The 15,591-nt window shown below is 39.6% G+C and overlaps 1 protein-coding gene and 1 long non-coding RNA gene across 2 annotated transcripts in view; one reads left to right on the plus strand and one right to left on the minus strand.

Annotated features, from left to right (window-relative positions):
* Positions 1–1,745: 1,745 nt before the first annotated feature.
* The window catches only part of esama (endothelial cell adhesion molecule a), a 91,446-nt gene continuing 77,600 nt past the window's right edge, over positions 1,746–15,591 (minus strand). Inside the window, exons 3-7 of the mRNA XM_047379996.1 lie at positions 9,932–10,133; positions 9,697–9,852; positions 7,198–7,320; positions 6,961–7,099; positions 1,746–6,441 (exon numbers count right to left, since the gene is read on the minus strand). Coding sequence (XP_047235952.1) covers positions 5,925–6,441; positions 6,961–7,099; positions 7,198–7,320; positions 9,697–9,852; positions 9,932–10,133 — 1,137 coding nt within the window. The 3' untranslated portion in view covers positions 1,746–5,924. The remainder of the gene's footprint in view (positions 6,442–6,960; positions 7,100–7,197; positions 7,321–9,696; positions 9,853–9,931; positions 10,134–15,591) is intronic.
* LOC124876936 lies at positions 6,661–10,036 on the plus strand. The gene is made up of 3 exons (XR_007040409.1): positions 6,661–6,869; positions 7,017–7,162; positions 9,908–10,036. It is a non-coding gene; the product is annotated as an uncharacterized LOC124876936 (long non-coding RNA).

Here is a 15,591-nt window from a genome sequence, read left to right on the forward strand (position 1 = left end):
CATTCTGTTGATGAGCTTCAAGAGGTAGTCACCTGAAATGGTTTTCCAACAGTCTTAAAGGAGTTCCCAGAGATGCTTAGCACTTGTTGGCCCTTTTGCCTTCACTCTGCGGTCCAGCTCACACCAAACCATCTCGATTGGGTTCAGGTCCGGTGACTGTGGAGGCCAGGTCATCTGGCGCAGCACCCCATCACTCTCCTTCTTGGTCAAATAGCCCTTACACAGCCTGGAGGTGTGGTTGGGGTCATTGTCCTGTTGAAAAATAAATGATGGTCCAACTAAACGCAAACCAGATGGAATAGCATGCCGCTGCAAGATGCTTTGGTAGCCATGCTGGTTCAGTATGCCTTCAATTTTGAATAAATCCCCAACAGTGTCACCAGCAAAGCACCCCCACACCATCACACCTCCTCCTCCATGCTTCACGGTGGGAACCAGGCATGTAGAGTCCATCTGTTCACCTCTTCTGCGCCGCACAAAGACACGGTGGTTGGAACCAAAGATCTCAAACTTGGACTCATCAGACCAAAGCACAGATTTCCACTGGTCTAATGTCCATTCCTTGTGTTCTTTAGCCCAAACAAGTCTCTTCTGCTTGTGGCCAGTCCTCAGCAGTGGTTTCCTAGCAGCTATTTTACCATGAAGGCCTGATTCACACAGTCTCTTCTTAACAGTTGTTCTAGAGATGTGTCTGCTGCGGTCCTCATGTGAGCCAGTTTCTTTGTAGCACTTGATGGTTTTTGCGACTGCACTTGGGGAGACTTTAAAAGTTTTCCCAATTGTTCGGACTGACTGACCTTCATTTCTTAAAGTAATGATGGCCACTCGTTTTTCTTTACTCAGCTGCTTTTGTCTTGTCATTATACAAATTCTAACAGTCTATACAGTAGGACTATCAGCTGTGTACTGTATCCACCTCCTGCACAACACAACTGATGGTCCCAACCCCATTTATAAGGCTTGAAATCCCACTTATTAAACCTGACAGGGCACACCTGTGAAGTGAAAATCATTTCAGGTGACTACCTCTTGAAGCTCATCAACAGAATGCCAAGAGTGTGCGTAGCAGTAATCAAAGCAAAGGGTGGCTACTTTGAAGAATCAAGAATATAAGACATATTTTCAGTTGTTTCACACTTTTTTGTTCAGTATATAATTCCACATGTGTCAATTCATAGTTTTGTTGCCTTCAGTGTGAAGCTACAATATTCATAGTCATGAAAATAAAGAAAACTCTGAATGAGAAGGTGTGTCCAAACTTTTGGTGTGTACTGTATATATATATATATATATATATATATATATATATATATATATATATATATATATTACATGGAACAATCCATTTCTCATAGTCTCATCATCAAAAACACTGCTGCTTTGCTGCCATTTGGTGGCCATCTACACGTGAACTCATGAACTAAAATTAATAAACAGATTATTAAAAGAAAGCATCCAATGCAGTGCGATGTTTTACTGCCATTTTTGTTGTCTGTTCAGAAATGTGTGCGATTGCTGAGGTTGTTTTCAATCTCTGTGTCTCTCAGTTGTCACTTTATATGTTCGGCAGCTGCATCAGTTTTCTTTTTGGTCAAATAGGTCCAGCAGCTCTCATCGGAATCTTTATCTTACAAAACCTTCTGCCTGCCTAGCTGTAACTTTAAACGGTAGGGTGTGGGTGTGTGTATGTGGGGGAGGGGGGCTGCATAGGACATATAAACCATTCTGGAAGAAAAAAAAACAAACAAGTTTGTTTGTATTTTATTTGAAAATAACAGGCATTTTCCATAAACATAAATATGGAGTATATATATGCATCTTGCACATTAATATCTGCTGTTTTACCACCTGTTTGTCCACAGAGCTTATGGAACACTTCCTGGTGTGACAGTGAGCACTTATTTAGTTCCTGAAATTAAATTGTATTACGAAATGATGTTCATATGCTTGTATATTTGCTGTATAAAAATAAAGGCTTGTCTTTCATAATACATTATAACCATCGGTGTACACATTTAAATGACTCATTCATACTCTAAAACAGAGGCTGATAACTGTAAGAAATCAGTCACTTTTCAGTTCGCTTGTGTTATCAATATTCAACAGAAAAATTCAATCCTTTGCTAAACAGATAAGAAATGTGTTAAATAGTCCAGTTCAGAATAGTTAAAAATAAGGGTTTTTGCAATGTTTTCACTGTCTTTGTCTATGTTAAAAAAGCTAGACAGTAAATAAATGCCCCAGTGTTTCCAAAGTACAGCAGGAAAGGGAAATCTATTCATGACAAACATTTAGAAACATGTAGAAATGACAAGAAAAAAATAAAATAAAATAAAAATTGTAATTTCTAACTTTAACAAGTATAAATGCGGTCACCTGGATACATTTGTAAAGAAGGGAGTTTATGTTTTTCTTTATCAACATATTTCTAAATGTTGATTCTTTTTCAAGCTACACTCCAGTGTTGTTATTCGGTGCATTTCTGACAAGTTTTAGTTCATTACTCACCCCACAATGTTGATACACCCATATAAAATATTTCAGAATGTGCGAGTTGACAAGGAATAGTAATTTATTAGTATTGATAGCAGTATTTGTGTGTGAAATATACAATATATATTCTGCAGCAGAAACACTATTCAAAATGGAAACTGCTTATGGAAAGCCAAACTTCACCTGACTTATAGGGCCTATTTTTAACATTTACAGTTTTTATGCAATAAGTTTCATTTCCAGGATTTAAATCATAAGATTTTGTTCACAGAACCTCATCCTGTCACACATTTTTTTACCCTGTGAAATATTCAGAAGGCTTTTAATTCCCACTACTTTTGTGCCCAAAGGTTAATCTTCACATGTACAGTTTATGCCTTTATAAATGTATAAGAGTTATAAAAATTACTGTTTTCTATCAGCACAAGAAGCACACAGCCAAATTCCTGTGCATTCCCTTTATATTACAGTTCTTAGTTTGCCTTTTAAATGCCAAAGTGAAAGCTCTTTTTAATCTCTTATTTCGCCCACAACACGCAATATAAAGTTGAAAAAATGCTCATGTGCTCACTTAGATGAGAACCTGTTCAATGTGTTTTAATAGTTTTCATACAGTAACTGTTTGTTAGAGGTTAAATTAATGTCTGTTTCTGTCAACTGAAGAGTGGCACAATGACATCTTCATCCTGCACACCTAAAAACCACCATAAGATTCATTGATTAATCTTTTTGAGTGCCTCTGGTTCTTACATTATTACACAGCAGTTTTCTTTTATTGAGCCTTCATGGTTGCTCCCATAGACCCTGATAATTTCAGAAACTGTCAACTCTGATTAGAACTTAGTAAGTCCAAAAGGAAGCGAGAGGCTCTGCAGAATTCATTATTTCCAGTTCCGCTTTCCAAAAGCCAGAGCAATCCGGAAGATGTTTTAATTTGGACTTTCAAAATAAAACGTAATACTTTTCAAAATAATATTCCAACTCTGTGGTAGCTTGGGTTATTACAAACTTAAGTTTCACAAAGCTATCGTGCTTAAAGAAATAAAGCTGAGGTCTGTTTAGGCATCTTTCAAAATCTCTAAAGAATTTTCCTACAACATTCAGTATATTTTAGTAAAAGAGTTCTCTAAACCTGAGGTGAGATGGTTTATTGTAGCAGGCATTTTGAAGCTGTTCTGCATCAGAAAATTGATTCTTGATGTTTGTTCCTTACGATATTCCAACCTAATGGTAGCTGTTTGTTTTAAAATCATAGTGTAACCTCAATTAAAGCTGTTGCTATAAAAAAGGTGGAAAATATGTCAGGAACCTTGGGACATCAAAATGTTTGTCTTTGGTTCAATATCCAGTGTTTTAGACAAGTCATCTGTGCTGTATGGCTTATCCATACAGAATAGGCCTGAAAATAAAACACAAAAAGCAAAAATCAATGCGGTTTGGGACACACTTATCAGCCGATTAACACTGTATTTACAAGTTTTTTGTCCTACAGGAAGCCTGAAAGTATTATAACAAATACATTGTCACCTTCCTAAAATAATGGCCTTAGTCTCTTTTTATGAAAAATGAGTTTTTTGCCTAAATCATCTCCTCATGATGCTAGCCACTTCTTGTAAAATTGTCTAAATCCTCAGTTGAGGAGGTCATGCAATTCCATGCCTGTTGTATAACAACCTATGTCAAGAGTGTGACTTAGAGGCTTACAGGCTTTTTAAAATGGTGTCCGCTTCAGGTAAAACCAAAATCTACTCGGAGACTGAAGCTATTTCGATAATTCAGGGCTCATCCCCTATTGTTAAGTGATGAGGATTACCACAATATAGGCTAGGCATTAAATATTGCATAGATATTTAGTATTTTAATTCTGTCTTTCAGTCAGCATTTCTGTCCACTAAGTAGCTACATTCATGAAGCTAACATTTAGTAAAGAGTGGAAGAGCTCCAGAACTTGTGGCTGTAACAAGTCATACATTTTTGTCAACTCTTTCCTTCATTTTAAAGATTACTTTATCAACTGTTTTTCTTTTAATTTTCCACATTATATGATCTAATTGAAAAAAGATGTAGCTTTATAAAAAGGACCATAACAAATGTTAACTCTCATCTGTTGTAATTACCATTTTGGGTGAAATTGTTCTTAAATATTATATATTTCCTGAAAAACTTAAAAAAATGACTTAGACAATTATTTTTGGAAGGTGACAATATGCTAAGTTAAAACAGCGCAGTTCTGAATCAGACTCATAAGCAATTTTCAATAATATGCCTTTCAAGAATAAAAAAAGTCAGCGAGTTTCTAACATTGCAGGATCATGGCAAATCTAAACAACCTAATTTTTACAGAAATGCAAGCTTGACCCTACTGTGCTTTTTTACTTAGCGCAAAGATGTTTCCCTGCTGTTTTCTGGGCTATCTCACCACAACACCACAGGCATCACATCTAAACTAAGATGTTTCCTTAAAATTTATAGATTTTCTATGTAAATATGGGTTTCTGCACCTCTACCATCAGTCCATCTGTCACGACAGTAGTCGAGGAGAAAACACCATTAGTATTTTCATCAGCCTAATAGCAGCAGGAGAGGATGCATGTTTATGCGCATATGCAGAGCAGCATCAAGAGTGCCATTTTGTCCTCTGTGGGGATAACTTGGTGAGAAGATGGAAATAATCATGCACACCAAATTGTGCTTATCACTCATCTTTGAGCAGATCAAAGTGAAACTTCCTCCTCATCCTTCTTCCTTCTCATTACCAAAAATAATGCTAGAGTATCATGACTAATAATACAAGTACAACAGAGTGTCTTCAGTCAGAGGTTTCTTCAGATCTGCTGTGAGACAGACCACTACAGGAGATTCCTGCCCACAGCCATCAGCATCTACAACGGCTCTTTGAAGAAACCTGCAGAGTATGAGCTGCAACATTTCATTTGCCTTTGGGATGAATAAAGTATTTCTGAATTGAATTAAGACATTTGCAATTAAAGGGCCCATGAGGAAATCACATACACATCAGTTTTGAGTATCTGCACTTTTCCCCAGCTGGGAGCCCTGTTCCACAGGGAACAGAGTGCATCCCAGTCCAAGATCCTGCAAAGATGATCCATATTCTGGCTTATTTTTAATATTTTAATGATTGAGAAGTGATCAGCAAGAAAATGGATGGTGTTAAAGAATATTATTAAAAAAGTAGAAAAGAGAATCATATCTATAAATAAATTGTAAGAATAAAATATAAAGAGTGAATACAAAGGAAGTAAACAGCCTTTTAGCTAATTACTGTCATGGCAGCCCGCTGACTTGAAAGCGTGTAACAGTAAATGACTTGTCGCTTCTTCTCTCCGCTAAATAATTAAAACATAAAGCGTTCCCTTTAAAGAACCAACTGACACTCTGTGAAAGTCTAACTGCACACAGTGGCACTTCTTTTAGACCAGAGAGCCTGCTTGGTTTTGCGCAGGCACCATGATGGGCACCCCTCCCATGCGGTGGATGTTGGAGGCTGTGATGGTGGAGGTGGGCAGCGGTGGAGGGGACGGAGCAGGCTGGAACTGGCTGTAGGTCTGAGGCTGCTCCTGGGCCTGGGGCAGATGGCTGTAGCGCTCCTGAACTGGCAGTGAACTCCCGTTGGCGGCCTGGGAGGAGACGGGCTGTCCGTGTGGCAGTGTGTTGCTGTTGTTGTAGCTGTAATGAGTGGGAGTGGAGGCCCCTTGATGGCGGGACGGTCTGTAGCCAGCTGCACTGCCGGTGGCTGTGAGGATGGAGGCGGTGTCTGAGGCAGGATGCTGGGGATACTGCTGCAGGTGGTGATTGTTAAGGTGGTGGGAGGGTGCTTTGTGGTGCGGGCTGGAGGCGATAGAGGACAGTGTGCCATTCTTAGAGATTACATCAGAGCCCATGCCACTCTTTGCCCAGGACACTCGCTTGGGAGCCTGAGCATCTTCCCTGCAGGTGAGGGAGACATAAAGGTTTAAAGAAACACTATACACACTGTCAGATTTCATACTAAGGCAGCTTCATTTTCTTGTGCTAGTTTTGTATTCTCCCCCCCTCATTCTGACCTACAACACTGCATATTGCTTTTTTCCCTGCTGCCATTCTCTATTTAGGGGCTGCATGGTGGCACAGTTGGTAGTACTGTTGCTTTGCAGCAAGAAGGTTCTGGGTTCGACTACCGGCTGGGGGTCTTTCTGCATGGAGCCTACATCCACAGAAGATCTGTGTTTAGTTCTCCAAGATGTTTGGAACAACCTACCAGTCGAGCTCCTTCAAAAACTGTGCTTTACTGCAAGTGTAACTAGAAGAATTCATGCTGTTTTGAAGGAAAAGAGTGGTCATTTTTTCACACCTGCCTAAAACGTTTGCACAGTAATGTAAGTCATTGTAATTGGTTTATTCAGTAAACATTAAAATACTGAGGAAACAACGTTTTCTGCTAATGTAAATGTTACCATATGAACTCACTTGATTTCATTGGCCATTTCATCTTCATTATCTCTTCTCTTCTTGAAAACAAACAGAAACCCGATGCAGACGCAGAGGAGGAAGATGAAACCGAGGACTGATCCAACTGTTGCACCAACAATCACTCCAACCTTATTGGCTGAAATCATGACACAAATTGAAAACACAGTTTGCTTCAAAACATCTGCAGTTCAAATACAGGGTATGCTATTTCCGGTGTTTCTGTGTGCTACATACTGTTGATGATGTCCAGGCTGATGGAGCAGTTTTCGCTTCCAGCTGCGTTGCTGGCTGTACACACATACTTCCCGGACATGTTGCTGCTCAGGTTGTTCAGCTTCAGAGTGCCAATGTTCTCATCTAAGACAACAGGATGACCATAGCCAGATGTTCTTAGTTATAGAGCTACATTCCATACAGCCAAACCAATTAGACCTTTAAAGTTCATAGTTTGGGCTAAATACAAATTCATCTTTTATCTATTTAATAACACAAAAAAACTTAAAGAAATATGATTGACACATATTTTCCTAACTTCACTGGGAAACCACTAATCTGACATATATGCATACCATTGATCTTAATAACCTCCATATGTTTCTTGAGTGGAGTGTGCCTGTCTACGCTGTAACAAAGTGCTAGAATCAGACTGAGACACTGTATGAGTAAAGACCTTATTATAAACACCTCAGATGGATATTGTGGACAGGAAATCTTTGAGAGACAGTCCTAAACAGTAGAGATGAACCCAAATATCATCTGCTGATGATTTTCAGCTTTATCAGCACTGAACACTATTCTATGCACAAGCAAGTCAGACTGACAACAACACACTTCAAAGTGGAGGCTGTTGTTGAGTGAAGAACACTAGAACTGATCTATTTTCACTGTCACTGACATACATTATCGGTCAAACGTTTTAGGTACACTTTCTCACTTAATGGGTCTCTTTATTGTCATGACTATTTAAATTGTACATTCTCACCAAAGTCATCAAAACTACGAATAAACACACTGAATTATGTAGTAAACAAAAAGTGTGAAATAGCTCTAAACAATTTTATATTTTAGATTCTTTCAAATAGCCCCCCTTTGCTTTGATGATCGCTTTGCTCTCTGGACGTTCTCTCCATGAGGTGGTCACCTAAATGGTTTTCCAGAAAAAGAACTCTGGAAAACCGTTTAGAACTTTTTAGAGGTTCATTGACAGAAGGTCACAGGTTAATATTTCAGTCATCACAGCAAAGGGCGGCTACTTTAAGGAATCTAAAATATAAAACACATTTAAAGTTATTTTACAATATTTTCCTGTTATCAGCAGATAACAGGAAGGCTGAATGGAGACTTGCAGAGTTATCTTTTTTATATTTTGCTCCGTCTTTCTTCTTTGAAGTTTCAGCCTCTGTCTGTCATGAAACATGTTGGATTGACGTCAATTAGAACCTAAAAAGTCAACATTTATAGCTATGAAATGTTTTATGTGGGGGCTTGTGTCAGTGGTTGGGGGTTTAGGCTATCAGGTAGAGACTGTCACACTGTGAAAGGCACTACTTGCCACTGATAAATGATAACTGCTCACAGCACCAAGGCTTGAAATAAATACAGTTACAGTTACAGAAAAAGCACTAAAAAGCAAATTACATGAGTTTTTATTCCATTCATTTATTAATATATTCTGTCTCCTTAAAAAACAAAAATCATAACAAATTTAGTTTCTTGTTACAGAGTTGTTTTTACCTGTATCAGTCAAAAATCTAGAAGACTTTAGAAGTGATAAGTCACTGGTATCTTCATTGTCTTTTTGAAAATCATTAATGTAACTCAGGGATGCCCACCTCCACTCCTTGAGAGCTACCATTCTGCAACGTTTAGATACATACCTTCTCCAACACAACTGAATGAAATGAAAAGAGTCTTACAGTCCTCTGCAGAGCTGAATGACATGCTGATGAAGAAATTCAGCCATTTAATTCAGGTGTGTTGGAGCAGGGAGCCATCTAAACCTTGCAGGATCATAGCCTTTCAGGACCAGACCTGGGCACCCCTGGTGTAACTGGTTATTAATGCAGTGTTCACTTTGATCAATATTATGAAGCTACGGCTAACATGAACAGATTGTTATAAGCCATTAACATCCACCAACGTCATTGGCTAATAATCAAGCTAATCCTTGCACAGTCATTGCAGCTGCAGTCTGTAGCTCACATACCAGCTCCCTTTAACTCCTCATTACATGAAATAAAAACTGTTAAGAACTGAGTCTCAGACTAGAAGTCCAAGTCTAGTCTCAAGTCTTTAGAGCACAAGTCTAAGTTGAATCTGAAGCCTTTGTTTTTGCAAATCGAGTTGGAGTCTCATGTTCAGGTTACCATCTGGGGTATGATGTTCAGTGTTGTTTTCCGTGCCATAGTTACTTTTAGGAATTATAGACAAAAGTTCCAATCTGGAACTGAATGGGTTTCATTTTGAGGGTGTGTACATTTATGCAATGAAGATTTTGCAGCCTTGTTTTCTTTTAAATTATCCGCTTTAACAGATGTCTTTGTTTTTCATTTGAAGAATACAGGATAAATCACATTAAAGGTTCTGAAATGATCTATCATGGTCTAATTTTTTAACTTTACAAAGACCTGGCATTAGTAGTGTGCAGACTTTATCCACTGTACCTGCAGAGTTCGATTACAATCATCTAAGTTATATGTAAACAGCTACAGTTTCATTGCAAGCTCTACTCACTTAACATAGGTGCAAAAAAGACTTCAGATGTTGGACTGGTTCTCCTCCACTTGTACAGCGGAAGAGGTTTCCCAGCACTAGACATGCACATCAGAGTCACATTTCCTTTCAGCACTGGCTTCCCAGACAGAGAGCACGTGGGAACAGCAGGGGGGACTGAGGATAAACACAGAAGTTCTTAGACTTTTGGATATGTTGTCTTTTCCAACAGCTTATCTGTAGAAGTTTTCCTCACCCTTCACATCCAGCATGACCTCAACAGGCTCCATGAAAACTTCGGGAATGAGGACCTGACACACATAGCGGCCGGAGTCAGACTCCTGAGTGTTGTTGATGTACAGAGACACATCACTTGAAGGCATGTTAGCCAGGAACCCAACGCGTCCCCTGAACTGGGCGCTGCCCTCATTGATGGAGCCTTTGGTGTAGCTGATGACCTGCACAAGAGGGCAGAGGCAAACACAAGAACTTCTTATTCACTTTAGCAGGACAGCTGCACGCGCGGCTTAAAACAGATCCGTCTACAACTGTCCGACAGAGAAAGCAGTGTGACCTGCTCGCTCACGTTGGGTTCAAAAACATTTATAATCCCAACATCTCTTGGTCAGAAAATTGAAAATGTTTGTGATTTTTCATGTTACAGGAACAAGAACTCAATTTGTTGATAAAGCCTTCCTGTACAAACATGTCATTTCTAATATAAGTGCTATGACAAGCTTGTGTCTCTTGTGTGAGTTTGTATATTCAATGCACTGCCTGGATGTCCCAAAGAAACAACAATAAAAAAATATTCTTCAAATTTGTTCATGGATTTCAAGTTTAAATGTGAATATATCCCTTAAACATCAGCATCTAATGAGTTAAAGCCTGTACATGATCTGTAAGAACAAAAAAAATGTACTCTATCCCAGGGCTGCAAAATAAGCTCTTCTTATGGTCCTAGTTTCAGGGTTCTTTCAGCTTGTTCTTGGTCATCTGAGCAGAACTTTCTTCTTGCGTGGTCTTCATCAACTAACACATGAATGACCATAAATGTGAGCTGATAAATGTAGCAGTGTGAGGGCCCTATGAGGACTTCTAAAGAAAGTGTACATAGGTTTTTTGTAAAGTGCTACCAGACAGAACATCATGTCACTTCGAGTAAAGGCCTCTTCATACACTGTAACAATAGAGAAATGTGTTTTTTGTCTCAAGGTGGCAAGAGCAAGAACACAGCTCTTTCTGGGCAGGACATTTCATACTTCACAAGAAGTCGCGTGCTGAACTCCCAGGAAATCCTATGAAGTCATTCAGGAACATTTTTCTCCATTCTTGTGTATGATCAGGACTTTACATATGACTTTGAACCTTACACACAGAGCATATGACTCTAAAGGCCCCGATGAGGAGCAGTGCACCGTAAAACATGGAATCATGTCAAATCTGTGATTATCAACAGCAAACTTTACTCCTGTTCTATAACATCCAGCAGCCTGGACTCAGCTTGGATCCAGTTGGGACAAACAATAACTGAATGAGATGTTTAGAATGATGTAATGACCGATTAGGAACAGGAACCTCTATCAGATCAAAGTTAGAACTCTAGCTGAGCTCCAAAAAAAAATATTATTTCCATTCAGAAGAAACATGTTGGTAAAATTAAAAGGTTACTTCAAACGTAAATCAGCTTGACAGCACTCAACAGACTGACCAACAATCAGAGTTTATTCACACTGCAGGTCCGAACCAGGCATTGGTCCAGGGATCGGTAAAGGTGACAAAATTCACACCTTCAGTTGCCCAGTTTGCCTTCACACAGAAATTTTTAGACGGGACCAAACAACGGCATGCAGTTGCAGGGAATTTTTTCGGAGTAGTATTGTGTTGATCGAGAAGAAAAAAAGGTCAAAGAACGCATGGCTCATCTTGGTTTCTGCTCACACCAATGTGATCCACTCGAAAAACCGGACTCTGGCACAGTACAAAACGTTCCAAAGGTTTGGTGTGACATTATCTAACGAACCCAGTGAAGATCTAAGAAGGAAAAAAGCTGATTTAGACAAGTCAAAAAAATTCTGGAGTAATTTTTGAAGAACTGTAAACTTGGGGCAGTACGAGCACAGTACTAGAGATTTCGCTCAATGTATAGAGATGCTTCAGTCTTTGATGCAGTTGTCCACTGGCTCTCTTCACCCCCATTTCCTCTCTGCCTACTTTGAAGAAAATAAGTAAATACAGGTCCTTCTCAAAATATTAGCATATTGTGATAAAGTTCATTATTTTCCATAATGTAATGATGAAAATTTAACATTCATATATTTTAGATTCATTGCACACTAACTGAAATATTTCAGGTCTTTTATTGTCTTAATACGGATGATTTTGGCATACAGCTCATGAAAACCCAAAATTCCTATCTCACAAAATTAGCATATCATTAAAAGGGTCTCTAAACGAGCTATGAACCTAATCATCTGAATCAACGAGTTAACTCTAAACACCTGCAAAAGATTCCTGAGGCCTTTAAAACTCCCAGCCTGGTTCATCACTCAAAACCCCAATCATGGGTAAGACTGCCGACCTGACTGCTGTCCAGAAGGCCACTATTGACACCCTCAAGCAAGAGGGTAAGACACAGAAAGACATTTCTGAACGAATAGGCTGTTCCCAGAGTGCTGTATCAAGGTACCTCAATGGGAAGTCTGTGGGAAGGAAAAATGTGGCAGAAAACGCTGCACAACGAGAAGAGGTGACCGGACCCTGAGGAAGATTGTGGAGAAGGGCCGATTCCAGACCTTGGGGGACCTGCGGAAGCAGTGGACTGAGTCTGGAGTAGAAACATCCAGAGCCACCGTGCACAGGTGTGTGCAGGAAATGGGCTACAGGTGCCGCATTCCCCAGGTCAAGCCACTTTTGAACCAGAAACAGCGGCAGAAGCGCCTGACCTGGGCTACAGAAAAGCAGCACTGGACTGTTGCTCAGTGGTCCAAAGTACTTTTTTCGGATGAAAGCAAATTCTGCATGTCATTCGGAAATCAAGGTGCCAGAGTCTGGAGGAAGACTGGGGAGAAGGAAATGCCAAAATGCCAGAAGCCCAGTGTCAAGTACCCACAGTCAGTGATGGTCTGGGGTGCCGTGTCAGCTGCTGGTGTTGGTCCACTGTGTTTTATCAAGGGCAGGGTCAATGCAGCTAGCTATCAGGAGATTTTGGAGCACTTCATGCTTCCATCTGCTGAAAAGCTTAATGGAGATGAAGATTTCATTTTTCAGCACAACCTGGCACCTGCTCACAGTGCCAAAACCACTGGTAAAGTGTTTACTGACCATGGTATCACTGTGCTCAATTGGCCTACCAACTCTCCTGACCTGAACCCCATAGAGAATCTGTGGGATATTGTGAAGAGAATGTTGAGAGACTCAAGACCCAACACTCTGGATGAGCTAAAGGCCGCTATCGAAGCATCCTGGGCCTCCATAAGACCTCAGCAGTGCCACAGGCTGATTGCCTCCATGCCACGCCGCATTGAAGCAGTCATTTTTGCAAAAGGATTCCCGACCAAGTATTGAGTGCATATCTGTACATGATTATTTGAAGGTTAACGTTTTTTGTATTAAAAACACATTTTTTTTATTGGTCGGATGAAATATGCTAATTTTGTGAGATAGGAATTTTGGGTTTTCATGAGCTGTATGCCAAAATCATCCGTATTAAGACAATAAAAGACCTGAAATATTTCAGTTAGTGTGCAATGAATCTAAAATATATGAATGTTAAATTTTCATCATGACATTATGGAAAATAATTAACTTTATCACAATATGCTAATATTTTGAGAAGGACCTGTAAAGGCCACTATTGCCCCAAAACAAATCTTTTCAAAAAAGAACTGCAAATTTTAAGATCAATTCCAACAATTGTTAGTAATTTCAAGTTAGTTGGATGCTTTACCAGTTTGCGAAAGTAAGCAAAAAGGCCCAAACTGTCACTGTTAATACAAGAAAAATGGTTAGGATGTTCATCAAGAACCCTGGAAACACCTAGACCCAAGCTTACCATCAACTGGAAATTGCTGGAACAACAGCCTTCACCTTCAAGACCCACCGATATCTACAATTTACCACATGAACAACCCAAATTCTCTCCGGAGAAAATGGTTAATGATTAGTTAAGGCGAACATTGACTAATTTTGCCACAACTGCATGAGTTAACTTGAGGCTTTAAAAAGTAAAAACACCGTAGCAGCTAACATCTATCAACCAAGAAACCAATTTAAATAAACCCTAACAATTATGCCAAACAGACTCACCAAATATTGAGCCAAAATCTTTCTTGTAAATATGTATATACATGTGTTTTTGACAAATGAGGAAGACAAGGTTGAGCTGCAACAAATATGCATGGTATTGATCTGGGCACTCTGACTGGCGGTGTTCATCAGAGAGACATCCTGGGGGAAGAAACTGTCTCTGTGGCGTCTTGTTTTTTCCTGCATCAGACCAATGACCATGATGTCATCTGTGAACACAGACAGGTCCACTGAGGCGCAGTCATTTTTGTTCAGGGAGAAGAGGAGTGGGAAGAGAACACATCCCAGTGGGTGCCGGTGCTGATGATTCTTATGGGGGAAAGATGTTCCCCAACCTCACCTGCTGCTGCCTTTTAGTCAGGAAGCTGGTGATCAGCTGACAGGTGGAAGTCAGCAATGTGGGCTGGGTAAGTTTATGGTTTATGGGTTGATGGTGTTGAAGGCTGAGCTGAAGTAAACAAACAGAATCCTGGCATATGTCCTTGGGTGGTAGTCCCAAGTTGACTTTATCATCTGCCGACCTGTTTGTCTGGTAGGCAAACTGCAGGGGGTCCAGCAGCGGGCCTGTGATGTCCTTCAGGTGCTTCAACACCAGTCGCTCAAAGGATTTCATGACCACAGACGTCATAGCGACAGGCCTTTAGTCATTTACCCCAGGATGGCGCGTTTCCTGTATGTATATATTTGAGCTTGTATGTATAACTGTCACTCAGATAACATCCACAAGAAATTGTGGACTTGTGAACTTGTGGACCCCGTTCTTACTTTTAAAAATGTTTGAAGTTGCCTGTTGTCAAAAAACGATCAAAAACAAAATGATATTCTACCCATGATGAGGATTTGTATGAGGATTTCATTATCAAAGCTGGGGTCCTGATGTTCATGTTGGTATTACTTGGGTTCATTCCACCCACCTAAACATTGTAGCAGATCAAACATAAATTTAGTCATTGTAATGTTTCTTTATCGTATTAGATTAAATCCCATTTAGTTTTTTATGTGTCAAATCTGTTATCATAATGTCATGTTGTCAGACAGGGTCCACTTAAGTGATATCTTGCTTTACCAGGTCAGACAGTAATCAGGTTTGGGTGCAAATGGTCAAACTGAATCCAAAAATGTAGTTAATCACAGTTTTTTCATGACTAAACAAGGGGGCAATTACATGATGATGTCAGTTTATCTGGAATTAAAATGCGTTCATCCCAAACATGCAAGTGTACAAAAAGGCAAAAACAGAAGAAATGTGTGAGGCAGAAAACTTTTTGAATTCAAATGGACAATGTTAGGTTACACCAAGCCTGTATTAGCTAGTATTATAACAGTTTGCTTCATATGTACTAAGTGACAGTATCCTCTAAAGGAAGAACATATTTCTTAGATTTTTTTTACTAAAGGTTCAGTGTGCCTGATTGTGCAGCTGACTTATGGCTTACTACAACATGCTTAAAAGTGGCTTAGCTCAGGTGCTGCTTCAGAACTGTCGGACTTTGTTTTTATCATCTGCGTTTTTGGCTCCAAATAAGAGCAGAGCAAAATGGGACACAGAATGATGGTTCTGAAACACAGAAACCTCACTTTGAATTAGCCTGCCCAGATCTCCTTCCT

Source organism: Girardinichthys multiradiatus, chromosome 11, assembly GCF_021462225.1.
Source record: "Girardinichthys multiradiatus isolate DD_20200921_A chromosome 11, DD_fGirMul_XY1, whole genome shotgun sequence".
Lineage (NCBI taxonomy): Eukaryota > Metazoa > Chordata > Actinopteri > Cyprinodontiformes > Goodeidae > Girardinichthys > Girardinichthys multiradiatus.